Source organism: Heterocephalus glaber, unplaced genomic scaffold (genome assembly GCF_053883595.1).
Source record: "Heterocephalus glaber isolate CG9 unplaced genomic scaffold, H.glaber_assembly_v1.0 deba00000470, whole genome shotgun sequence".
Classification (NCBI taxonomy): domain Eukaryota; kingdom Metazoa; phylum Chordata; class Mammalia; order Rodentia; family Bathyergidae; genus Heterocephalus; species Heterocephalus glaber.
In genome coordinates this window covers 28,454,494-28,481,889 of record NW_028258145.1, presented here as the reverse complement: position 1 = coordinate 28,481,889, position 27,396 = coordinate 28,454,494, and the positions used below count along the sequence as shown (strand labels likewise).

The 27,396-nt window shown below is 40.4% G+C and overlaps 1 protein-coding gene across 11 annotated transcripts in view; it reads right to left on the bottom strand.

Annotated features, from left to right (window-relative positions):
• Slc4a5 (solute carrier family 4 member 5) overlaps window positions 1-26,877 on the bottom strand; it is a 115,125-nt gene extending 88,248 nt beyond the window's left edge. For 6 of the 11 annotated variants that reach the window (XM_087202094.1, XM_087202076.1, XM_087202091.1 and 3 more), the window contains exons 1-2: window positions 26,720-26,877; window positions 4,259-4,333 (exon numbers count right to left, since the gene is read on the bottom strand). In XM_087202094.1, the coding sequence (XP_087058220.1) occupies window positions 4,259-4,331 (73 nt within the window). In that variant the 5' untranslated portion in view covers window positions 4,332-4,333; window positions 26,720-26,877. Of the gene's footprint in view, window positions 1-4,258; window positions 4,334-5,958; window positions 6,097-6,677; window positions 6,699-13,078; window positions 13,207-24,899; window positions 25,089-26,719 lie in introns of those variants that run through there. The other 5 variants (XM_087202082.1, XM_087202079.1, XM_087202086.1 and 2 more) reach the window with 5 other exon arrangements.
• Window positions 26,878-27,396: the final 519 nt, after the last annotated feature.

The following is a 27,396-nucleotide window of genomic DNA, read 5'->3' as shown; positions in this document are numbered from 1 at the left end:
CAAAAAAATCAAATAAAATAAAAAATAAAAATAAGGTCCAGTTCCAGTGCCATTTGATTTAATATTCATCATATGGACAGTTCAAGTTAGAGCCCCAATACCAAAAAATTATATATCAAAGATATTGTTGGTATGAGTAGAACTGAGGTAGGCCTTTCACATGAGATTTTATGATTCTCTGGCTAGAGGTTAGGCTGTGTTTACAATTTGCCATGACAGTGTGAGAGGCTTCAACTCACTCTAATATCCATGTTATTTTATCCTCTGTTATTTTCAGATTTCCTAGAAACTTCTTAAAAAGAGTCATGGCTTCATAGTTCTTTCAGCTGTAATCCACTGTTACTATATAGGAGCCCTGTTAAAGTGGTGGCAAAGTTGGGGGAGAGAAGCATTCTATAGTCCCATGATTAGATTTCAATCTTTCAGTGAGACTGTACACATGGCCTATGACTTTCAAAAGGGCTTTATCCTCTCCTAGTTGAAATATGAGGGCTAGAGAGAGCTGGAGTTGGGAACTTCTTTTCCATCAAGTTGTAGTAAGCTGTAGTGAAGTTTTTTCCTTGTTAGGTAGATCTTTGTTGTGGATAATACTCTGGGAATATTTCAAATGGTTACTTCTCCCCTCTTCCTGGCTAAACATGAGAAGAATTTCCACTAGTCTTCACTAAAAGAACTGAGTAGAGATTCTAGAGGTAAAATTCTCATTAGAACGGGCTTCTAAGAGTTTTAAACTCTCATCTATTCCACATTCACCCTTCAGCAATTTGTTGAAGTTACTTTGTAAGTATTTCTACCAGCTACTGGCTGGTTCTACTGGCTTCAGCAGCTTCTGCTTCAAATAAGCTGATCTGTATTCTTTATATTTACTTGTATCTCTGATTACAGGTGGTATTTTGCCCCATAGCCTTAATTCTTTGGTGTGTCTAAGAAAAGTTATTGATTTTTCAGCTTGTTGAGCTTTTTATTTGTTGTAAGGGTGGAAATGATGACTTTGAAGCTCTTTATGTGTCAAAGTGGAAATTCAAAATAATTTTTTAAAAATAATACTCTAAGGGCTCTGTAGCTCAGGGGTTAGAGCACTGGTCTCGTAAAAATAATACTCTATCTTTTGTAAATTTCTGGTATTTTAGCTTTAGGATGAACGTCTTTTGTTTGTTTTAAAACGGTTGGTTTATTCTACTATGGTATCAGAATGACTGGCCTTTTTTCTTCTTCTCTTCCCTCCCAAGTATGGTGTGACTTCCTTTTGTGCATGTGTGTATGTGCGTGCATGTGTGTGCTGGTGATTGAACTTGAGGCCTTATGCATGCTAAGCAGCCACTCTGCCACTGAGTTACACTGTCAGCCCCTACACTACATCAGCAAGCTATAATTATAGCTAAGTTATAGACACCAGCATTAAGTAGTTCTATTCCAAGGGCTTAACATACTTGGGTCTTCCAATGTTAGGTTCCTATTCTCCACCCTTGGGGCCAGGAATGAAAATGAGAAGCAGCAGATACATCAGAAAGGTCTCTACACAATAGACAACTGCTGTGGCTTATTCTTTACTTGCTCTGTGGCCACAGGCATCCTACCTCTCTCAGACTCTGTGTTCTCATCTATAAAATGGGAATAAAAATCTTTATTGGCTTGGCAAGGTTTTTGAGATGATAGAATGGACACATGTTTAGGAACATGATTATGAAAATTATGATCACAAGGTCATATATATATATATATATATATATATAGTATATACTTTTTTTTTTGGTACCAGGGATCGAACTCGGGTCCTTGCACCTGTGCAGCAGGCGGTGAAACCACTAAGCTAAATCCCCAGCCCTGGTATATACTTACTAAAGAACACAAGGGTGGGGGATTTAGCTCAGTGGTGCTGCACCTGTCTCACAAATGCAAGGTCCTGAGTTGAATCCCTGCTACCAAGGGAAAAAAAGAGCACAAGGAAATATTTTACTTTCTGTTTCAGATCTAACTTTCCTGGCTCCTATTATAATCATCAGGGCATGACTATTTAGCTGAACTGTGAGGGGAGGCTTGTCCTCGCCCATGTACAAATTCTCCTTTAGCTCTGCCAGATCTCTTCTCTCACTGTGAGCATTTTGTACAGTTTGGCTCAGAACACATGCAAAACTCTCCCATGAACTTCTCACTGCATTGCCATTGATTCAGCAGCAGCTGCAGCTTAGCCCTGCAGCTCAACAAGCTCGACAAGCATCCAGCTAGAGAGCAAGGTACTTGCCTACAAGTGATGGGGTAGAAAGCCATCTGGTTGCCTCTTGTCAAATCTTGTGCCTGCTGCTTTGTAGAGTATGGAAGCTCCCAACATATGATGGTGTTACACGTAGATAAACCCAATGTAAATTGAAAATATCCTAAGTTGAAAATGTATTCCACCACCTGCCTCACAAGGTTCCGAGTTTGATCCCCAGTACAAAAAAAAAAACAATGAAAATGTATTTAACACTGAATCTTCTGAACATTCTACCTAGAGAGCATCAGTGATTACCTGGCAGACAGGAAGCTGCAACTCTGTCGCTGCCCAGCATCACCAGAGGATATTTTACAATGTATTGCTAGATCAGGAAAGATCAAAATTGAAACTGATAGGGAAAAGTTTTAGATAACTTAGTAGATTGAATATTAAGGTAGTTGTAGAAGTAAAATAAGTAATGTGTTCCTTTAGGATTTGCTTTTTCTGTAACTCTTGTTGTTTAAGGTGATAGTAATCTGACTCTTTAACCAGTAACTTCATTAACCTAACAAAGTTGCAATGGCTGGGTGGATTTCCAATATATATGTGCCTATCTTGTGTCTGTGACTTGTAAATAGGAACTGGAATTGTATTTACACATCAAAGACCACTAGGGATGAGATAATGGGTAAAAAGTATATAAAAAGGGAAACGCTGAACAAAGGGGCACGAAGATACTAACCAGACCGGTTTCTGGCAGTCCTCACGACTCACAAGTAGAACTTTTTATTATTTTACCCAAATTCTGTGTCTCTGTGTATTTCTTTCCGAGATTTCTGGAATAAAACCATAGTTTCTGCTGAATGCCTCTGCTTTTGCACCATCATAAAAAAAGCCAGGGGCCATCTGTATAGGAGACTTGGGAGTCTCTGAGTCACTATTTGGAGCAAAAAACCCCTCCCTCATTGCCTTCTTGCACTGGTTCTGAGCTGCCATTTTCACAATGTAGAATGTGTTGATATTTGGTACGAATCATGGTTTGTAGATCTGGTAAACTTGGGTGAGGAAAGTCATGCCCTAATCTACACAGGCACAAATGCCTATTTCCTGCTCTCTGCCCAATCCTGTGGTCCTTTTATTATAGACAGGCAAGTTAGGGAGAAGATAGCAGGAAGCTAAAGAGGCACTGGGCCCAAAGTAGAAACAGAATGACCACACCTTCCTTGGTCAGTTAAGCAGGAGCCTGAAGTCAAGGGTTAATAAGAACCAGATGAACAATTCAGTCCAGGGATATAACAAGTGCAGTAACAAGCAAGGGGATGGATGACCACTATGACAACTTCTGCTCCTACCCACCTGGAAAATATTTTTTCCTTCTCACTTTGTTCTTCTAATAAACCACTTAAATAAGATAGAGGCTAATAGGTACCTACAGACATACGCTTGCTACATGCCTGAACTCCTCAGCCTATTTCTAATTTAAGTAAGCTTGTTTTAGTCCGATATGTTGACCTTCCTTTGACTTGGAGTGGTGTGAGCCCTGGTCATGTTTTGGTATAAAAACTCCAAGACAAAGAGTCCCCATGGCAACCCACTTTCAGGTCCCCTCCCAATTATTAGGAGCTATTTCTCTCTTCCTAATGAATATTTGTCCTATTTACCTCCTTTGTCCTCAACTTCACTCTTTGACTTTGTGAGACATGGACTCAGCCTATGCCATTATACTTTTTTTTTTGGTACCAGGGATCGAACTTGGGTCCTTGCGCTTGCACAGCAGGTGGTGAAACCACTGAGCTCAATCCCCAGCCCCCCTGCCATTATACTTTTAAAACATGGTGAAGGCTGGTCTGTAGCAAGTCATGGAAAGAGGCCAGCTCTAGTCTCCAGCTGGAAAAGCTATTATAAAAGCCAACACCTGGGCTGGGGATTTAGCTCAGTGGTTTCGTCGCCTGCTGCTCAAGGGCAAGGACCCGAGTTCGATCACTGGTACCAAAAAAAAAAACCAACACCCAAGAATTCTCAGACCCTCCTGGGATTTACATCAAGTTCTCAAAATGTCTTTACCTCCATCCAGACATCTCCTTCTGTACTTTGCGGAATCCAGCTTTCCTACACCAACCTTCTCTTTCACCTTCATGACTACAATGAAAAGATGAACACAGCTTCAAAATGTATGCAATGAAAAAGGGCAGGATTTCAAGGAAAAAATGATCAAATCTATACTTATAGTAGGAGACTTTAATACACATGAAAAAATAAAGCAAAAAAAGAATCTAAAATATATATGAAATATAACAATATACATATTTCTAACAAACAGAACATGTATCTTTTCAAGTATGAATGGTACATTTACAAAGAGCATACCTAGTATGGTACAAAAAGGCTTGGCAAATTTATTATACTTCTATAATATGTGCACATGTAACAATTAAGAATAAATCATTTTAATCATGGGTTTGGTAGGAAACCACAATGGAAATAATTAAGTATTTGAAACTCAATATTTACAGCCACTACATATTGAAATTTGTGAAATACTGCATATTTAGAATAAGAAAGAAGAAAAGGGTAGTTATGATTTTAATGGGTAGGTACTGTTTTCTTAAGTGAATTAATATAATTTTTTCTTTCCATTTTGATGCATGTGGTGCTGGGTGAAGCATATTTGTAATAAGATGGTAGATTTAATTTTTATATAGTTTAATTTTTTGTGATTAACAGAGTATTGAAAAGTGATTCTCTGCTAATTGTTAAATTTTCCTACTGGCCTGTCTGGTAGGTACTAGACATCCCTTTATCCTTTTCTTTCTTATGGGAAAAACAACTTTAAAAAAAGATCCAGGCAGGAAAGAACTGTGTTTCATTTTCCTTGCTGGTAAATTGATAGCTAAAATTTGTAACTATGTAATGTTTATCATGTAGTTTCATGTTATTATTTTCATCTTTCTCTACTGTGGATTGGACACTGTTTTCCACAAAATATATTCATTAAAATACATTAATTCAGTTGCTTCATTCAAAATTATAAGGAAGGAAGGAGGAGGAAGGAGGGAAATAAATGTGATAAACATTCAATTAAAGAGGCAGAAAATGAACAAGAAATAAAACTCTAAGAGAGTGAGACAATGTAAATATAAAAGATAAAAAGCAGGAAAAATGAAACAAAACAAGAGTAAAGATGGTTAACAAATCCAAAGGCAATTATTTGGAAAGATTAATTAAAAGGCAAACTATATACAAACTATATACAATTAATCAAGAAGATAGATGTGGTGACCCATGCCCATAATACCAGCAATCTGGAAGGCCAAAGAAGGAGAGTCACAAATTCAAGGCTACACTGGGTAATTTAGCGACATAGAGAGACTCTGTCTGAAAATAAAAAATGAAAAGGCTCGCATAAAGGCCCTAGGTTCACTCCTTAGTGCTGGGTGGAAGGGGGTGTTAATCAAGAAGAAAAGACTTTGGAAATGAAAAAGGGACTTAACTATAAATATAATGGTTTAAAAATTATACAAGAGGGCCGGGGATTTATCTCAATGGTTCCGCCACCTGCCTCCCAAGCGCAAGGACCTGAGTTTGATCCCCAGTATCAAAAAAAAAATTATAAAAGAATGACAGGGCCTGGGATTTAGTTCAGTGGTTTCGCTGCCTGCTGCGCAAGCGCAAGGACCTGAGTTCGATCCCTGGTACGAAAAGAAAAAGAATGACATGAAAAACTTTGTGCAAATAAATATTAAAACTTAAACAATAATTGGTACCATTATTATGTGCCAGGCACTATTTGAAGTAGTTTGCAGGTATGACTTAATTGAAATCTTCTCAATAATGCTTTGAGAGGGCCAGGGATGTAGCTCAGCAGTGGCACCTGAGTTGGATCCCCAGTCCTGGAAAAAGAACTGAGATAAATAATATTATTATTTTTGTTTGTTTGTTTATAGTGATAGGAATGGAGTTCACAGCCTCACAAATGCTAGTCAAGTGCTCTACCACTGAGCTACATCCCTTGCCTTATTATTCACATTTTAAAGAGGAAATTGAGGCACAGGAAGATTAATTACTGTCCAAGTGGAGAAGCAAAGATTCAAACCCAGATAATCTGTTTTTATAACTATAGCTCTGAGCCATAAGGTTAATAAAAAATGACATTTTAGTGTAAAAATAATAAAAATGTCAAAGTTAGTTTTAAAAGAAAAAAATTTTAGTAAAACACAAAGTTGAAGGAATATGTCAGGGACAACACAAACAAGAGATACGAAAAGAAGAGTAAGTCAAGACCAGAAAGTAAAAGGATCAACCCAGCAGACCCAAACACCATAAGTAATAGATGTTCCCAAAAGACAGATTGAAAAGCATAGGAAATTACCAAGGAAATAGAATAAGATCTCCAAGAACTGAAGGATTTGAATTTTCTTATTGTGAAGGTCTGTTTCTGACAGCTCAAGAAAAATGAATTTTTAAAAAATCTATTCCAACTCACATCATTAAGTGTTAAGACATCATGGATAAACAGATCTTAAAAGCTTCTGGAAGAAGAAAGTAAGTCACCTATGAAGAATAAGACAAAAGAATTGGCTCAGCTATAGGGGAAGCTACAAGACAGTGGAATCATGCCTGCAAAAGTGAGAAAAAATTATTCCCAACATAGAATTCCAGTCCTAACAGCACTTCAACCAAGTGTGAAAGTAGAGTAGGACATTTTCAGACATAAAATATCTCAAAACTTTACCATTTACGCAGTTTTTCTCAGGAAGGGATTGAAGGATGAACTCCAGCAAGATAAGGAAGCATTAAGAAAGGAATACAGGACTTGGAAAATGAAATTCACCACACAAGACTGACAAAGGCAAGTGCTCGGAAAAGAGCTATGCAGCACCCCAGAGACGGACGAGGGCCTCTTAGAGCAGGCTCTGGACATGATGTCTTCAAGAAAAAACCTATATATGAAAAACGATCTTGATGTGTGTGAGACGATATTGCAAATCTGTCAAGAATAAAGAGCTGGGCCAGGGATTTAGCTCAGTGGTTCCGCCGCCTGCCTTGCAAGCACAAGGTCCCGAGATCAATCCCTGGTACCCCCCCTAAAAAGAATAAAGAGCCATAGCGGGACTGGGGTTTAGCTCAGGGGTAGACCACTTGCCTAACACACAATGAGGCCCTGGGTATAATTCCCAGCACCACCAAGCAAACAAAAACAAATAAATTGGAAGAATAAAGAGTCATGGAAAGGAAAAGTAAACATGGCACCACATACTAGACTATTTATAGTCATAATAAAGAAAAATAAATATTAATTTTACAAAAAAACCCCATTATCTTAGCATGGTTGGCATCCACCAATATGACTAGTATGGCTGAATTTAGTGGCTGGCATTTTTTGTTGTGGTCAGTGTCAACACTATATTGGTTGCTAAACATTTTGTATGTCATGGGCTGAGGATTTAGCTCAGTGGTACCGCCGCCTGCCTTGCAAGCACAAGGTCCCAAGTTTGATCCCGAGTACCAAAAAAACAAAACAAAACAAAATTATGTATGTCACCATTGGCTGTAACTATTCTGGATGGGGAAAAGGCAGGTAGAAGACTTCTGTGGAGGATGCTACAAGCTTCCTGCCTGATGCTCACCCTCCTTTGTGCTCTGACTTGATTCAGGACAGCACTGTAGCCAACTAAAACTAAGCATTTCCCCAGATACCCTTCTGCTATTTCTAGCTAAGGAGATCAGTGAAAGAATCTGGGGACAGAGTCCCTTCCTAGATAAAGCCTCTGTAGAAGACAGCCCCTTTCCTTTTTTTTCTTCTTCCTTCATAGGCATGGCTTACCTATTTAGCAAATAGAAATATGAGTTTGGGGCCAGGGATTTAGCTCAGTGGCCCCACCGCCTGCCTCGCAAGTGCAAGGTCCCAAGTTCAGTCCCCGGTACCAAAAAAAAGAAATGAGTTTGTCCACATGGATTTGAATTTTAGATAAACAGCAAATAATTTTGAATATAAGCTATGTCTCATACAATTTGAGGGACATATTAATACTAACAAAATATATTCAGTGATATGTGAAATTTTAATTTAACTGTATAAACTATATTTTATCTAGTAACCCTATCCCTGGAGCATAGATGTGATGCCTGGAAGTGTAACAGCTATCTTATTTCACAAGGTTGAAGATCACATGCTATCTATAGATACAAGGGGCAGAAAGAGCTTAAATCCTTAATATGTTCATGCTAATAGTGCTAGGTGGCCTATACTTGAGCATCTTCTTATGGAGAATAATGAAACCACTTACTTGTTTAAACTATTATGATTAACTTTAGTTATTCAACCACACTTGAGTCATATAACAAAGAACTCTGGGAAAGCACATTTTAATAGTGCAAATAAGACTGTTCTGTTAGTAAGGGGAAAAGGGAATGGGCTATGGTGGTCATCTAGAAGTATTTACTACATGGTCCAACATTCATTCCCTCCTTTTCATGCCTGTGTACAGAACCCCATTTTGTTCAAGTAGAAACATAAGCCCTTGATTACTGCAAGTTACCACCCCCAACCCTAGGTATGAATTGTGATCTGTATAAACCATTCATGGAAATCTGATTGCCCTTAGCCAGTCAGTGATCTTAGGAGTTGTCATGTGACCCTGTTTTAGCCAATGAGATTTAAATGGAAGTCCATTAGGTAGATCTTTTAGAAAACCTTATTAAGCAATTTATAAAAAGTTATAAACAAAATACTATTGTATATAAAACTTTAAAACACTATCAATATTTCTTATTGCTACATTTATAAGTAATTAAAAGCATAAAGTAATACAGAGGAATTATACACACTAATTTCAGGTTATTTCTGGAAAGGGATAGGATTTAATGGTGATGTCTTGGCTATAATCTTTGATACTTTGCACAGATAGCTAAACTATAATTATATCATCATCATCATCATCATCATCAGAAGGGTACAGGTAAACAACAGAAAAATCTAAAAGAATTTCTAGTGGTTATTTTTGGGAAGTGGAACTATAGGGTGTGGAGGAAGCCAGGATAGTGTTCCATTGCTTTTTATCATACTCCTACATGATGTTTAAATTATAGTTATATGTTACATTTATTTTAAACACTTGAAGTCACATAACTTAATGACATGTGTTTCCACTTTATATGATAATTATAAACCTGAAAATTCAAAGTTAAATCTATTTGTTCCAAGAAAAATATGTTTTAAAAACATAGCAGAACTATAAAATGAAGAACTCCATAGAATGGTGGTCTTCAATCTTAAGTGTGCATCAAGTTACTTGAGGGCTTATTAAAATGAAGATTACTGGGACTAGGGGTGTAGCTCGGTGGTAGAGCACTTGCCTAGCAAATAGTCTTCAGCACCTCAAAAAAAGAAAAAGATTGCTGCCACACTCCAGTTTTGGACTCAGTAGATCTGGGGTGGGGCCTTGAAATTTACATTTCCTAGTTGATACAGTGGCTGCTGATCCAGGAACTGTACTTACAAACTCCTGGGTTTAAATTTAATTCTATTTAATTTAATTTGTTAAAATTTATTTTTGTGGTATACAGATTGATCCTAGGACCTGCACAGTGAGGCTCCTCCTCCCCTTTTTTAAATTTTTAATTTTGAAGACAGGGTCTTGCTAAGTTGCTGAATTGCCCAGGCTGGGCTCAAACTTTCAGTCCTCCTGCCTTGGCTTCCCAGAGGCTAAAACTATCACCTGGCTAAAACTGTTGTGTTAAGGAAATAACTCCCAATTTATATTTTCTGTTCAATTGGGTCAGTTGGTGGTTTTTTGAAAGTTGATCTCTTCCTCCCCCAGCATACTATGAAGAATACAGAAAAGCTGAGTAACAGATACCCTTTCCCATATAGAAGCACCTCCAAATGGTTTAGTAGCCCTGACTCCACTTCTGTCCTCCAAACCCAAGCAGGAAAGTCCAACCAAGCACTCCCCATCCCCAGCCACAAAGATCCTATGTCCAAAGCTGGGCCAGTCAGAATTCTCCTCAGGACATTTCTGCTGGATCTGTCCCAAAACACTGTTCACTCTGGCATTGCTAAGTTGCTAAGCTTGGGAGTTGTTATTGTGCCTGTCACGTGAAGAGAAGAATTCAAGAAGAGAAATAGCATACTGATCACACAGAGACTCCCTGAGTCAGGTAATTCTAAACTGGCCTTCTCAATTGCATTGAGCTGTTAAATTTACTTTTTCTCAAATTTGAGTTGACTCTCTAATGTTTGCAATCAAGGGTCCCTGACTTATACAGATGAAATTGTTTCCAGCATGTCTTAAAAATGTTATTTCGTGTTAGGAGTACTACGGATTCTCAATTTAGAAAACAAACAAAAGGGAATACAAAATGATAATACAGACACAAATACAGATGAGAACTTCACAAAACTTTGGAAGTACAGACATAATATAGCTAATATTCAGGTAGATGCATTCATCCCATTGCCCCCACACAGCCCACCTCCTCTGAGCTTGCCCCTACCTTCTCACACCTGGAGGGAAGCTCCCTCCAGGAATATGCTGAAGGGGGAGAAGAACTCAAGCTCCTCTTTGAAGAAGGCCATCTGTTTGAAACTGAGTGCTGGGCACGTGGAAAGTGTTTGCATTAGCTACCTCTCTGCTCAGCAGCTGCACTGCCTACCAAAAACTCCTTGTCCTGGGGCTGGGGATTTAGCTCAGTGGTTCCGCTGCCTACCTCTCAAGCAGAAGGACTGAGTTTGATCCCCAGCATTAAAAAAAAAAAAATTCCCTGTCCTAACTTATGAAACAGAGTTTCTATATCTAGCATTTCATATAATGTATACTAATTGAATATTGGATATTTTGCTTTCATAATCTCATTTAGCCTTCACTATAATTCAGTGAGGGGCATAATTTCCACCCTCATTTACAGATAAGGAAATGGAGACAAAAAGAATTAAGTAGTTTGCCCTGGGCTACAGAACCAGCTATGGTAGAGCCAGGTTTCAAACTGGATATTTTCTGATTCCCAAACTCAAGAAAATAAGAAAGGGCGGGAACGAAGGACAGGAAAGAAAGGAGACAAGGAGGAAGAGAAAAGAAAGAGAAGTAAAGATGGGAGACATAGAGAAGTCTGGTATAGATTTTTCACAACCATCCAATTCTGGGTTTCAGACATTCCTGAGGTCTGGCTGAATTTCTGCACACAAGATCTCTCAATGGCCTTATAATAAACCCCTCTTTTCTCTTCACCTAGCTTCAGTTGACTTGAGTTACTTGCATCCAAGAAGGACTAGCTAGTATAATCATCCACTACAATATGTTGGCAAAGCAATCAGGTCAATAGTCCCTGGCACATAGCAAATGAAGAATTTGCAAAGGCAGCTTTTTCTACCACTAGACCCTCTACTGCCCAACTAACTCACCATTATTCTCCCATCCATCTTTAGATCATAGGTTGCCTTGGTCTTGAGCATGGCTCTATGGTAAAGCATCAGACAAAATCCTCTTCTGTCCTGAGTCATTCAAAGGCTCCTTCCATTTCACTGACATTACCACCAACCTGAAGTCCCATTTGGGATCCATGAGAATAAAAAATCTTACTGACAAAATTAACACTTAAAGCCATGAAGGCTAAGGACCAGAGTGCCTTCCTGGCAAACAGACTCAGGGCTTCCTGCCCAAGCATACTTCATGTTCAATACAGCAGGAAGGTACTGATACAGCCAACTTTAAAGGGACATGGCACACTTTAGGCATCAAAACCTTGGTGATGAAATCATTTGTCAGTTAAGCACTCATTCCCTCCCCCAAGGACACATCGGTTTAACCCATCAAGTCCTTATTGAGTATTGACCTTATTCCAGATATTTGCACTAGATGCTGGAAGCAAATAGAATAAAATAGTTTAGTTATTAGAGAAGAAAGGCAAATATGGTAATAAATCATCAAGATTAAACACCCATGTCTCTGGAAGAAAACTAAAAAATAGAAGTCTCATTTATGCGTCAGATCTTTGGGAACTTTTCCTTTCCCCCTCTCTTGGACCATTTGACCTTTATATTTAAGAGCTCTAAACCAGCTAACATGGTGTTTGGGGAGCCCCTCTAATAGTCCAAAGTATTTCAGAAAAAGGGCTTCCCCAAAGGCTTACCTGGGATTATTTCATGAACTGAATTGACAAGAATGATATGGAATCATGCTGGGGTTTAGGAAGCTAAGCTAAAAAGCAGGGAATGGCCACTTTCAATTGGTAGCTTGTTCATCACCTCAAGGCCTGCAGAGCAAGCACCCATACATGCTCCAGGAAAGAAAAAACAAAACAAGCAAACAAGACATACCTAAAGAAACTAGGAGTAGCAATACATGGTACCATATCCAAAACCTAGAAATAAAAATATGTAAAAAAAGAAGAGGTTCACTATCACTCTGTTTCTAGCCCAAGGTATCATATTAACAGATATAATCGATTTCCCATGTTCTTTGGGAAAGGGGCAAGACTCAGGCTTTTCACATACTTTGCCAATATTTCAGCCAGTCTCTCAAATTTGGCAAAGAACAGAAATTTACATGCTTAGAAGAGAAAGATCCTCAGTTCTATCAGATGAGAACAAGATAGAAATAATCAGCAGGGTGTCAAAGAATGCAAGTCTCCTGTAATCTCTGTTACTTTGGAGTGAGGATCTACGCCCAAAACTAGTGAACTCAAGACACCAGGGTGACAAATACAGTATAATTTTTAAGGGAAAGGCAAACATCCAATGCTCATTTGGAGGATTTATCCCGCTTTCCTGGTATTCTCCTCAGTATGTGTGAAGCTCACTCAAATACTCTTCATACTAGAAATCACATTTTCTCTTGCCTGCATAGTTTTCTCTACTCTTTCTGAAGCTTCAAGTTGCAAACTTACCTTCCTATTCTTAGTGCTGGAAATCCCGGGAAGGTAAGAACCACTTGTTATGTTCCTGTTGGGTAGCAGGAAGGTCTGTCTGTGGCTTCCAGGCCGAGCAGTATTTGGGGCACTGGAGATTGACTCCTGGGGCTCAGTTGTGGCCAGCCATGTGACTAGGGTGGGGGAAGGGACACTCCTGCAGAGTCAGGGGCAAATGCCTAGTCGGCTGATACATCAGAGTAGAGAGTGGTCTGAATAGAGCTGGCCACAATCATAGGCAGATGACTTGGCTCTAAATTTCTTCTTGGATTTTAACTTGGTGATCTTTTTGTCACAGTGGTATATTCCAGCCTTGATTTTGAAATGCTGCTTTATCTCATTGCATGGTTTCTATCCCAGACTTTTTTTTTTCAGGGATTGAGGGTGAATTCTTAGAACATTAAAGCTCAAAGAAAACTTGGAGATGATCTACCTCTATTCCAAGATTGCCTATTTTATGTTGGGGAAAACTAAGATCAAGAGAGGGCAACAGCATTTCCAAGAACCTATTGTGACATACTGGACTGACCCAGTTTGCTCAAAATTGCAACTCATTTGAATGTTTTTAGCTCTAGGTGGTTGAGATTTAAAGACTGCTGAGATGCCAGCAGTGAATCCTACCACATCGCAGGTACCTAAACATCCAGTTGTCAGACTAAGGCATGGCTTTGATATTGTGGCAGTCAGCACTCTGGTCAGCGTATTTGTACAAATATGTGTACTTATGCTTAGGTATCACTATCCCAATCTTCACAAAATACCCAAGTTAATCTTTTTGGAGGGTTCAAATGACACCAAAAATTGGACACACCTTTGATCTCAAAGTCCTTGAAAGCTTGTCCTGACTAGAGCCATGTGGGTAGCTGTGTAGTTTCTACCTGCCTTTTCACCCAAAGAAGGAGGCTGCTGGCTGCCTGCTAACAAAAGGGGAGGTGGGAGGAAATGATAGATCCATAGGGGTTGATTGTAGAAGAAGAGAGGAGGGATGTGTGGGCCTTTTCTGGGACATGCAATTTCAAGGAGGAGGAAACCCAGTAGAATCTGGTTCATGGCACAGGCCTATTGTACTCAATCAAATTCTCCAAGTACATGAGCTACTCATCTCCTCCTAGGAAGTATGAGTGAGGAAGTGGACAGGAAAGATTATAGAAGAGAGAGGATGATAGTAGAGGAACAGTCAGGTGTAGATGGAGGTGTGAAATCAGATGGTGTGAGGTAAAGATGGAGGTGTGGGTGTGGATAGAAGTGTGAGGTGCAGACAGAGGTTAAGGTATAGACGGACAGATGAAATAAGGATGGAGGTGGAGGTATGGATGGATGTGTGAATTCAGATGGGGGTTTGAGGTGTAGATGGAGGTATGGATGGATGGCAGTGTAGATGGAGATGAGAGGTGTAGATAGAGGTTCAAGGTACAGATGGAAGTGTCAGGTGTAGACAGAAGTGTCTGGTGTAGATGGAGTTGGAGGAATAAATTGAGACGATGAAGGCAGTGGGGGTGATGGAGGAAGCGGTGAGAAGTCTTCCAAAATCACAAAAGGATGTTGTTACTACCCTGCTATTTACCCTGTATAAATGTGACTTGCTGTGAATACAACATAAATGGTAAAATTTTGTCTTTAGGAAACTGGGGAACATTATTCTGTTCCCAGAGCTCTGTGGCCTTCATGAAATCACTTCACCTCTCTGGGTCACAGTGTTCTTTATAGTAGAATTTGCACTAATTAATTGGTGGTTGTTAGGGGGTAACCTCCTTTTACCTTGCCCTATAAAGTAGTGCTTCTGTCTCTTCTGAAGTGTTAAGAAAAAAAAGACTTGTCTACCTCCTCACTTATCTTCTCTAGGAGAGGATAAGCAGCCTATGTACTTAGAAAACCTGACAGAATACAACAGGCCTGTACCATGACCCAGATTCTTCTGGGTTCCTTCTCGTGATCATGCCCCAGAGAAAGCCTGCACATACCTCCTCTCTTCCTCTTTCCACATTAAACTTCCCAGGATAGATTCTTGGCTTTCAGGTTAGGGGATCTTTCAGCTCTGGGTCGAAACAGTTGATTCTGGGACAATATTAGGAGAACTGACTATATATTCTAAACAGCACTCTCCAATTGGCTCTGTCATACATATATTTTCTTTAATTTTTAGCTGGTTGGCTTCTGTATTTTATTTCTCGTTTGCTTCCAAGCACAGAGACGTCCAGTACTAATGAATGAATGAGAGCCTGCATGGATAGATTGGACTAAATGATCTCTAAGTTTCCTCCAAGCTATAGTATCTTATAATTCTACAAGTCTACATGGAATTGTCTCTAAACCACAAAGACATATATTAATGAAGCTGGGTCAGCTCTTGGGGCTTTGGGTCCCTTCTTTCCTGCTTTTTGACCCAATGAAGGCCTCTAACCTCTAATCTTCAAACATTTTCCTCTTTTCCCCGTATACCAGCCCCTCTTTCTGGTTTGGATCTCATGATGAATCCCTTTCTCTCTTCCTTCACTGATATTTATAACCTTTTATTTCTGCCCTGCCAATATCTTGGTCTAAACCTCATCCCATCTATTACCTTTCTCCTCCTGTGCTAAGCTGCCTTTCATTTCTGGAGAAAGCGAGTCTTCAGTATAAGAGAGCACAGGAATGCAGCCAATACACAGAGTTGCAGAGGAGGGGGGTGTGTGTGTGTGTGTGTGTGTGTGTGTGTGTGTGTGTTGGCGAGAGGATAGGGTAGGGAGGGAGAGAGAAGTCTAGTCCCATGATGCCTGTGACCAACTCAATTCCTGCCCTTCCTTGTGGTTTAGCCTTGTGAGCCGAAAAACTGAGAAGACCAGGCATGGTGGAGCATGCCTGTAATCCCAGCACTTTAGGAGGCTGAGGCATGAGAACTGCAAGTTAGAGCCCGGCCTGGGCAACTTAGTGTGATCCTGTTTCAAAAGAAAAAAAATTAAAAACAGTTGCAAGAAGATCTGGCCATCCCTTTTCTCTCATCTCTCTGTCCTCTGGCCTTTTTCCATTTTAGTGCCAAAGGAGGATGGTTCATTAACTGGCTTTGGCGAGGAGTAAATGCTTTGGGGCGCTTTTGATCCTTCCTCACCAGCAGAGAGGGGTAACAGCTGAGATTCATGTATTGATGTGGGGGAAAGGAAAGGATCAGCTGCAGTGGTCCTCTGCCAAGGTGATTTTTCCTTCTGGGGACATTTGACGGTATCTGGAAACATCTTTGTTTCCTACGTTGCTCCTTCCTCCTGGAGGGAGAGTACTGCTGGCCTGTAGAGGCCAACAATGCCACTAACACTCTGCAATGCACAGAAAAGCCCCCACAACATAGAGTTATCTGGTCCTAACTGTCAAAAGTGCTATGGTCGGGCCAGGGATTTAACTCAGTGGTTTCACTGCCTGCTACGCAAGTGCAAAGACCCAAGTTCGATCCCTGGTACCAAAAAAAAAAGTGCTATGGTCAAGAAATCCTGGATTCGAGCATTCAGGTTTCTATCCAGTGATGGTGAATCTTTTAGAGACTGAGTGCCCAAATCTCATTTATTTATTGCAAAATGCCAATACTACAATTAAACCTGAATACAGAGGTTTTAGTTTAGAAAAAACAACTGTTATCCAATGCTCGGCTGCTGGGAAGACTTAGCTCACATGTCGACAGAGAGGCCTCTGTGTGCCACCCTGTGGCATGTGTGCCATAGGTTTGTCACCACAGCTATAGTCCTAGGCTCTACCCCAACAGGCAAAGTAGCACTCAACATGGCCCCACTTTACTCACCAGGGCTCTACCAGAAAGGGGTGCCAAAGATGTCTAGAAATTTGTAGCATTTGACTTCTGGGCCTCCAGTTACTTTGGAGACTTGGCTGGCTGTCTATCTCTTGGCTATCTGCCATCTGAGTCCCACCTGGGTTTAATATCTGGCAGGGTTTAGGCAGGTTTGACAAGGACCCAGACTCAGGGCAAGTTCCTCAAAGACAGAAGAGGCTTTCTACCCAGGAGAGGTCTGCAGGCTTGGGCCCTTGTTAGTGGGACTAAGGAGTCATCTTGGGGCCCTAGCAGGCTTTTCTAGATCCTTTACCTATGAGACATTCCCCTCGAGCTGGGAAAGATTCACTTCAGTATGCACAATGTTGACTTCAAGATTGTTTGTACCAAGCTTTGGTTGGTGGTACAATAATTGGCTGCCCCAGATTCTTGTCAGCTTTAGCTGCTTTTGAACGGAATCCAGGGTTGAGCAGGGAACATACCATGATGGTGTCAGAACTTCACAGGAAGGCAAAAAAAGATGAGAAATCTTAAAGATGAGAAAATTTAAGAGGCCACACCCAGGTTATACTGTGGATAAGTGTTCTCCCTTCTTTGTCTCTATTTCTCCCTAATTTCTGCTGTGACCTATGGCCTCAGCTCACTCTGCACCAATCATATGGCATGTCTTGCTATTCTTCTGACACTCCAAGCTGATTCCCACCTCAGGACCTTTGAACTTACTGTTTTCCCAATCTCTAGCATGACTTGTTCCCTCCTGTCTTCTTGCTCCCTCCCAGGAAACATGAGGCTAGACTTTTTTTCCCTTCCCTCCTTGTCCTCTGTTCAACACACACACACACCCCTCTGCCACTCTATGTATTGGCTATATTGTAGTGTTCTCTCATACTGATTCATGCATTGGGTCAAATGCCACCCATTCAAGAATACCTTCCCTGACCAGCCCACCTGAAGTGTTCTGCTCTGTCCTTAAATCTGTTTTGTGTATAAAGCATTTCTATCCAAAATCACATTACACATTCATTTGTTTATTACTGTCTGTTCCATGGCAAGGACTTTGTTCACTGGTGTGTGTTTCTGACACCCAAAATAGAGCCTGCTTCATAAATGGTTGGGTTCAAATGTTAGTTTTGTAACCTGTGGAATCTTGGACAAATTACTTTTTGTGTGATTTGGCTCAAGTTTTGTTTGTTTTTCTTTTTGTTTTGTTTTGCTTTGCTTCAATTTACTCAACTGAAAAAAATGGGAGTAATAATCACATCTACTTCCATCTAAATCAATGTACATAAACTCAGGTCAGTTTCTGGCCCACTGGGAATAACAAATAGTATTAACTGGTAACACTACTGTAATTATCACACTCCAAGAAAACCAGCAACATGTCTATTCTGAGGAGAAGGGGATGGGTGAGTAGATCTTAGCAGCTTGCAGGAGTAGAGAAGTCTTTATTGCTTGTCTGGAAACAAATATCCCTTGTACTTCCGCACCAAGGTTCTGCTCTCTCCCTCCGTCTGCTTTCTGCTGCCTCCTAGAGGTCGTCAAAGAAGGCAGGCAGAGAACCAACTGTGACAGGGACTCCACAGAGAAAAATGAAGCTTACAGGGATTTAGCTCAGTGGTTCTGCCGCCTGCCTACCAAGCGCAAGGTCCTGTGTTCGATCTCCGGTACCAAAAAAGAAAAGAAAAGAAAAATGAAGCTTTGCTGGACAATAGTCCTTCTACTTAAGAAAGTCAGACCCTCAAAGTGGCAAGTGTGGTCCTTGGAAAATCTGTCACTGGAACCACTGTTCGGCAGACCCTACTGGAAATCATGAAGGCCACAGAGGAGCTGCTAGTTCCTGGAAACTCATTTCTCAGATGTGCCCTCAGATGGACCCAGACCAGGGCAGGGAGATAGGGCTGGCCCCTCTCCTCTCTTCCTCCAGGCTGTACTTTCTGAGCTAGGGGACGGTGTTCTGGTCACATCGCCCAATCTATGCCACCCTGGAAAGCTGCTCCTCACTTCCTGTCAGAGCATATGTCACCTTGTGGGACAAGTGATCTTCATGTTGTCAGCCCAAAGTGGGAGGACTATGGAAAGCCACCTCTCTGGAGGCATCTGGGTGTGTGTGGGGGGGGGTCATTAATGAGAATCTGGGGACACTAACACTGATTAAAAGGTATCATGGGGGAAAAGATTTCATTTTCAATAGTGACAAATTATGCAAAAAACATCTAGAAGTAAATTTACCTAGAAATGCATGTCTTACATGAGTTTATATGATAAAATTTTGCTGAGGAACACATAATGAAGTACCATATTCCTGAGTGGGAAACCTGTGTTAAATATTTAGAGATTTTTTTTCAAGGTTTCTATTTTTTTAATCTAGATTTTAATGTGCCAATTTTGTGTAAAATCTATGCATATTTACTATATCCATACAAGCATAAATTAAGGCATTGCATACATACTTAATTTTATAATTTATCACAGAAAAAATTTCGTGTACCTTTCAAATACAATTCCAGTGGCATTTTAGATGAAAGTAAACAGAAGGATCATGGCTAAAGTATTAGGGTTTTTTTGAGGGGGGTTGTTTTTGGTTTTTTAGTTTTTTGAGACAAAGTCTTGCTATGTAATTCAGGCTGGTCTTGAACTCACTATGTAGGCCAGGCTGGCCTCAAACTCACAAAAGTTCTTCTGCCTCAGCCTCCTGAGACTGGGATTACAGACATGCACCACCATGCCCAGCTAAAGTATTAATTTAGAACTTACTGAACTTTTACTCTATGCTAGACTCTTGGCTGAGAAATTTACAGATTTTAACTCAGATATCTTCACAGCAACCCAATAAGGCCATTATTAATACTCAGGAAGGACAGAGTTGAGCAGTAGTTAAGAACAGGAGATTACATGACTTTGGCCAAGTTACTTATAAGTGTGCAGTGTGATTCTTATCTGTAAAATGGGAATAATAATAATAGCTATCTCATAGATTTACATCCAAGATTAAATACATAAAACATTTAAAAGAGTGCTTGGCAAGTGTAAGTACTTAATTGATAGAGACTATTATTACTGTCACCAGCAGATGAAGAGACTAAAGCTTAGAGAGGATAAAGTAACTTGCCCAAATTCACATAGCTGCTAAATGGCTGAACTGGCCCAGAGGATGGTGGTGCGGAGGCTTGCCTACATGATCTAAGATATTATACAATCATAACAGTTAATACAAAGGAGCACACTTATAATGAGACATTTATACATGCCTTGCAAAATAATTTTCTGAAATATTATCAAATATCTCCCCCAGCCTGAAAATTCTTTTGCTTTTATCCCATTCAAATAGCCAGGCCATTCACACTCATTGCCTCTTGGAGGCTGTGTGAAAATAAGACGAGGTAAAAGAGCCTCTTAGGGAAATAGGAAAGATCCCTGATCTAGACCTAAAAAATGAGAGAAAATCGAGGCCATCCCCTACCCACCCCCTCAGCCAGCAAGTTCCCTAGTACAAGAGTTGGAGGGAGTCTGAGAGTCATTGATGATGGTGGGTTCTGTAGTCCAAGTTCTTGACCCCTGCTCTCTGGCCTGAGCCCCAGAGAGAAGGCAGAATCCCTCATGGATCTGTAGGTCTGAAAGTAGAGAGAATCTGTGTCTTATTTCCAAGGGAGGAAAAAAACCAAAAACTCTGGCTTCTGGGGGTATACAGGATGAGAGGGCCCCAGGCAAGATTGCTAAGGCAGCATAAAGAGGAGAGAGACTTGGGTCTCCACCATTACTTGCAGGCAAACAGCCAAGGACAAGATGGGATGAGGACAGATGGCACTAAGAGTAGGGGCCTTTTCTCTAAGGGTCTAGAACCCTGCAGTCCACTCTACCTCAGCCCCCAAAATGAAAACTGCAAAGGAAACTCAGAACCAATTCTTTTTAAGAATGGAAGGTGGGGAGTTTTAGAAATAAACTAATGTTTCTGCATACTGAAGTTTAGGGTCTAAAACTGGTTTTCTAAAGGATAGTTTAGGGTTTTTTTTAAGACAGTGTTGGGGAAATGCGCTATTTTTAAAAAATCAATTTAGAAGAGAAGTTTGGGCAGTGGATGAAGGTAGCAATTTAATCATGGTTGGGCTCAGCACATGGTATCTCTGCCCTGAAATTATGTGGTTGCTTTGTCTAAGATTTTTTTAAATGAAAGTGATTCTGGGGTGGGCCAACTCTGAACTAGGCATCTTGCCACAAAACATAAAGTTGCCAGGCAGGTGTAGCTAGAGCCCAGTTGGGCTTCTGGAGGGGCTGAGAAACTCAGCTGGATGATGGGAAGGTTAGGTAAGGGGCAGGTGGAATGGCAGGAGAGGAGTCATGATGAGATTGAAGTGCTGGGTAGAGTTTAGAGATCAGCAGTGGAATCAGAGTGCGATGTTGGAATTTAACATTCCAGAGATGGAGCAGCTCAGGGTAACAGCATGGCCTGAGTTATGACATGAGAATAGGTGGAAGAAACAGAGACCTGATTCCTGTCTTGGATGCATTCCCTATTCAAAATCAACTAGGTAAATTCCACTTCTGGGTACAGATACAAGAGAACCAAACTCCAGGACTCAAGCAGATACTTGTGCAGCAACGTACGTAATAGCATTCTTCACAAAAGGAGGAATAGAGATGAAAACAACCCAAATGCTCATTGACAGATGAGTGGGTAAACAAAATGTGATATATATGTGTAGTGGAATTCAGTCTTATAAAGGAATGAAGTTCTGACACATTCTATACATGGATGAACCTTGAGGACATTATGAAATAAGCCAGTTACAAAAGGACAAATACTGTATGATTGATTCCACTTATACAAGGTACCTAGAATAGTCAGATTCATGGAGACAGAAAGTCAATTACTAGGCTTTGGGGGAATAGAAACAGGGAGTTAGTGTTTAATGGGACAGAGTTTCGGTTGGGAACAATAAAAAATGTTCTAGAGAAGAATAGTGGTGATGGTTGTTTGTGAACATACTAAATGCCACTGAATTGTACCTTAAAAATGGCTGAAATGGGGCCAGAGATTTAGCTTAGTGGTTCTGCTGCCTGTCTCACAAGCGCAAGGTCCTGAGTTTGATCCCCAATACCAAAAAAAAAAAAAAAAGGCTGAAATGGAGCTAGGCATGTTGACACATATCTTTAGTCCTAGCTACTTAGGAGGCTAAGGCAGGAGGGTTACAAGTTCAAGGCCAATCTGGGCAATTTAAAGAGATCTTATCTCAACATTTTACAAAAAGAAGTAGGAGATTTAAAGACTAAAATACTAAACTTATACGGTGCTTATTTTGCTACAAAAAAATAATTTCAATAATAAAATATTTCTCTATATCTTTGATTGGGGTTATGTTAAAAGTAAAGATTAATTAAAGGAGCTATTTGTGAGTCACAACAAAGAATAGTCTTATTCAAAAGGACTGTTGGTCTCATTTTCTCTGCCAGGCAGATCTGGTTGGCTCTGCTTATTGGCTTTTTGGGGTTCAAAACCAGGGGAGGAAACAGCTTCATCCAAACCAGGGAAAAGAAAGGAAAGGAAAAGATGACAGTTGGGGACAAAAATGGAAAAATTTACACCTGATCACGTAGGTATTCTTGAAAGAGAAGGTAAATGGAGGAGGGATCTGATGAGGGTCGAAAAGGTTGGCCTTTGAGGGATCTAACAAAAGGGTCAGACCAGGAAACTGTAAGAGAATTACATTTCACTGAGGACCCTAGTGAGGCAAAAGATCACCAATAAGTAGAGAATTTTCCTCTTACCTCTTCTGATTCCCCAGATAATAACCCCTCCCCATTATCTAAATGAGTGAGAAAGACCCTCAGTCAAAGCCATGCAACATAGGCTTCCCTTCTTTCATAGCACCAAACTGAGGCTGGGAAGAGGCCTCAATGCCAAATCAAGATTGAAGCTTGGATTATTAAATGGGATAGGACATTATATATTTTTGTTGTTGTTGTTGTTTTGGTACTGGGGATTGAACTCAGGACTTTGTGCTTGCAAGGGAGACACAGTGCCACTGAGCTAAATCCCTGGCCAGATTTTATAATTCTTGAAATGAGACCATGAACAAGGATGGCCAGAATAATCATAAGACTTGGCTAGATTTTCATTAAGGGACAAAGAAAGACCAGGCCTCTCAGAATAATCTTAAAAGACCAGAGAGAGGCAAAAATCAAATTGCTTCCTAATATTACCTTATGTTATGCTTGTCCAATGGAATAGTTTTATCTTCAATATTATCTTTACTCGATAAGTAATATGCATGTATCTTGCCTCTCTCACTAGATTGTAAGCGCTCTAGAGGCAGAGCCCATGTGCTCTTTATCCCCAGATGGTTCCCAAAGCCTAGGAAATTTCCCTGAATGTACACAGTAGGCACTGACATGGCTATTGACTGAATTGGTGTCCAAGAGGGATTACCCTACATAAAATTATCCAAAGTATGTGTTTTTGAGATACATTAGCAGAAGCAGCACAGAGCCCCATTCTTAAGGTAGGGAAACTGATCTCAAGTAGCTCAGCAAACAAACTTCTCTATAGATTAAGGCTGGGAAAGGCAATTCAAGACCAGTGATTCTGGTTTGCAGAATGGTAACATTGGAGAACACACTCTTTCATACATTTCTCCTGTTGTCATTTGTGCTAAAGTACCTCCTTTATTGGCAAGGCCACCCTTCTTGTCTATAGTGGAGTGGAGGTAAAAGAGATGTTTAAATGTCTCTATTACTAATTGCTTAGCTACTGCCTCTCTGGGAAGATAAACTTAACTGAAGGGAAGATAGACAGGCATGCAGTCAGGCAAGAAGCCACTTACTGAACACGAGCAGTGAACAGGGAAAGATTACTCTCCTCAAACCAGTCCACTCAAAATAAGTGCATGGATGCAGGGGAAGAGCATAGCAGGTTGGTCTCCAGGATACTCCTGGGAACATCCTTCAGCTCATGAGCTCACAGCTCAATTCCAATCCCAGGATGCCTGCTTAAAGAAAGGGTAAAGCAGTCTTTGCCAGGGACAGAAGCCCATACAGTGGAGAGCACTGAGTGTCCAAACCAGAATATATATATATATATATATATATATGTATATATATATATATATTAGACAGGGTCTTGCTATGTAGTTCTGGCTAGCCTTGAACGCACTATGTAGTCCAAGCTGGCCTCAAACTCCTGTGATCCTCCTGCCTCAGCCTCCCAAGTGCTGGGATTAAAGGGGTGTGCCACCACGCCAAACCAGAATATCATCACAAGCTGGCTGACTCTGGAAAGTCAACTGATCTCCAAGAGTCCTGATGCATAAGAATGATACAGCCTGTGACTTCCAGAGAGAGAGAAAGACAGAGAGGGAGAGAAAGAGGTGGAGGGAGGGAGAGAGAGAGAGAGAGAGAGAGGTGTGAACTAGTTCCTTGGACCTCATGTATTTCTTCCTTCTCATTTCCTGAAGACACAAGAAGCAGATCCTTGATAAAAAGGATGCCTTCTTTGGACTAGGAGTTAATTGGAGTTTTTTTGGTTTTTTTTTACAAGTCTCACTTTTCTGTACTCTTAGGTACTCAGAGAAGATGCTGTAAACAACCCTTATTAAACTGGGAAAAGTATGAAGTAGGCACAAGACTGACCACTCAAGAGCATAGGACTTCAGAGAGTAGTCACGCCTCTGTGCGAAAATATATCTAAATATAGGGCTCAGGCCCTCACTACAGAAGTCTGACATGGCACAGATGTACACATATATACCCACTTCCCTCTCCCAAAGAGAGAACACTGGGGTAGGGGCCAGGAGCACAAAATAGCAATACGACATGGGACAACTGCATCATTCTATTATTGACCTAGTTATAGACTACTTTAAGCCATCTTATTCCCCCATATCTTTGTCCTCTAAGTCTTCCACAGCCTTTAGCAGAAAGCAATAAAGTTCTCACCTGACCTTACATGGACTAGGGATTCCTGCCTGTACTACTTGGTTTGCTTTCATTTACATCCCCAAGCCAGAACTTACCACAAAGCAGCAACTCCACATATTTAAAATCCACTCTACTCACCCCTAGTGCAGTGACCTGTGGTTCCTGAGCCCTTGAATCCAATCCCTTTAGGGTGGGCCTTGCAGTTAGAACCCACACACCTCTTCTTTTTGCTATCTCCCTGTAATTAACATAGTCCCTCCTCTATGGTCTCATCAACCACTTTTGGATCAAAAACTCTTTGTCTATTCATAGACACTGTAAAAGTAACATTTGTTTTATGTTTTTTAATCTAAAGCCTGAGTCTTCGATGGTTCTCATTGGTTTATCTAATCAGTGCATCCTAGGGAGGTTTATTACTTGCTTATTTAGCTTGTGCAAGTGTGACAGAGCTGAGGCATTTACCCAGGGAGAATCAGCTCTTTTAAAATAGAAAATCCTTGGAAAAGATAGCAGGCTTTTTGCTTCTTTTATCCATGGCCTGAGATCAAAGAGAACATTCCACATCCCACTACCAACCCAGCTCAGCAAACCCTAAATCCTGATGCTTCAGAGAAGAATACAGATGAGGAAAACAAAGAAGGCATTTAAGCACACCAAATTCTGCAAGAAAAAACTGCATACTTTGTGATTTTCCTAGGTTTTATACTGATTTTTAATTTTTGGCCTCTTTTTAAAAATTCCTTTTCTGTAAGTGACAAAGAAATGAGGAAGGAGTAAGTGGAAAATAGGATGTTTGGAGGAATGTGAGAAGGAAGAAAAGAATCAGTGAGTGGGATGTAAGAGGAAAGAAAGAAGTTTGAGGGGAGGAGACAGAGGGCATAGCTTTGGGGGGCATGGAGGAGCATGCCAGAAGTCATGGCATCTCCAGACACCAGGCTCTAGGCTTGGACATACACATGTCTTCCCACTCGGGACTCTCTCAACAGTGCTGCAAAGGAAGCACCCTCATTCCTAACCTTCCAAATTTTGAAACTGAGGTTCAGAGAATACTACTTGCCTCTGGACTCAGACAGGAAGAAAATTAGAGGTTGGAATCTCTGTTTAAAAAATTAACTCTGATCCTCTTCCTCCACAATCCTTTCTGTAGAATAAACATCTTTCAGAGTTTGCTTTCTCTTTCAGATAGGAAATTTATCGGGGTGGGGGTGGGGGTTGTTCAATTTTTTGAGACAGGGTCTCACTATGTATCCAGATGAGTCTTAAACTTTCAATCTTCCAGCCTTGACCTCCTGAGTACTGGGATTACAGACAGGTGCCACCACTCCTAGTTTATCTTCTGGTTTAAAGTCTTCACTTTAGTCCTATATCATGTGGAATTTTCCCTCAGGGAAAAGGCCACAGCCCTGGACTTAGGGCCTACCTGTGAGACAAGTAGAAAGATGCATTTCAGAGGCCCTGTATTCAGGTTCCCTTTCCTACCACCTACTCATTCCCTATCAGGTCACAAACATTTCTGTGGCAAAGCATGTCATCGGACTCATTACCAAAGTCAATAGAACTTTTAAGGTCTTTTTTCAATAGACTTCTCTATTACATCTGACATTGTTGATAGTCTTGCCTTCTTTTGTAAGGATTTTGTTTTGATGTATTTTGGGACTATTGGATCTTCTTTGCTAAATAATGCCATCCTATTTTCCAGGGAGTTTGTAGCAGTTTACACTGCCACTAGCAATGTTAATGCATTATGAGAGTCTAACTAGATTATGCAAAGTCAAGAGTTGGTAGATCTGGGATCTCCCATTCTCTACACCCAAGCATTTGATCAGTGTAGCTTTCTGACCTTTCTCCACTGATCTCTCTTCTGTGAATTTGAGTCCTGCTGCTGGCCTAAGCCAATCCTACCACCATCACCACCCTACCCTGCAACAAAAAACCAATACAAAGCTTTAAAGACTCACCTTTCTAAAACCCTGTTTCTTGCATTTTGTTCTGTTCCCAAATTGCCAGTGGCTTTCCAGTGCAGTCAAATAAATCAGAACTCCTTAGATTGGCACTGAGGGCCTTTCCCTGCCTGGCTTCCTCATTCCTTTCCAGCCTTTTCTTCCCACCTCCTCACTCCCCTCCCCAAAGGGGTTGACTTAAATCCAACCAAGATTACCCATTGTACTGATAGGGGTATAAATTGGTACAACCATTCTGAAAAAAAAAATGTGACAATATTTAACCAAAAATGAAAATATACATATCAAATGACCAACTGATTTCCTTAGAGAAAGCATTGCATAATTATATCAGGGCACGTGAATAAGAAAGGATGTTTATATAGCATAGTTTGTAGGTACTCAAACTTGGAAGTAACCCAAATGTCCATCTAGAGTACAATGGATAAGTTCCAGCCTCTTCACCCTTCTTCACTTTGCCCTCTCACCAAAGTTTCATAGGCATGTTACTTTTTCAAACATTATCTTGATCTTAAACAAAAGACCAACTACCTACTTTCTAAAATACAGTTACAATTTCTTTTCACTAAAAATTAATTTCCAGTATCATTGTTAATACTGGTATCTATGAAAACTTCAACAAGGTATAGTAATGTTTTATCATTTGTTAATCTTTGTGCTCCTTTTATTTTTTA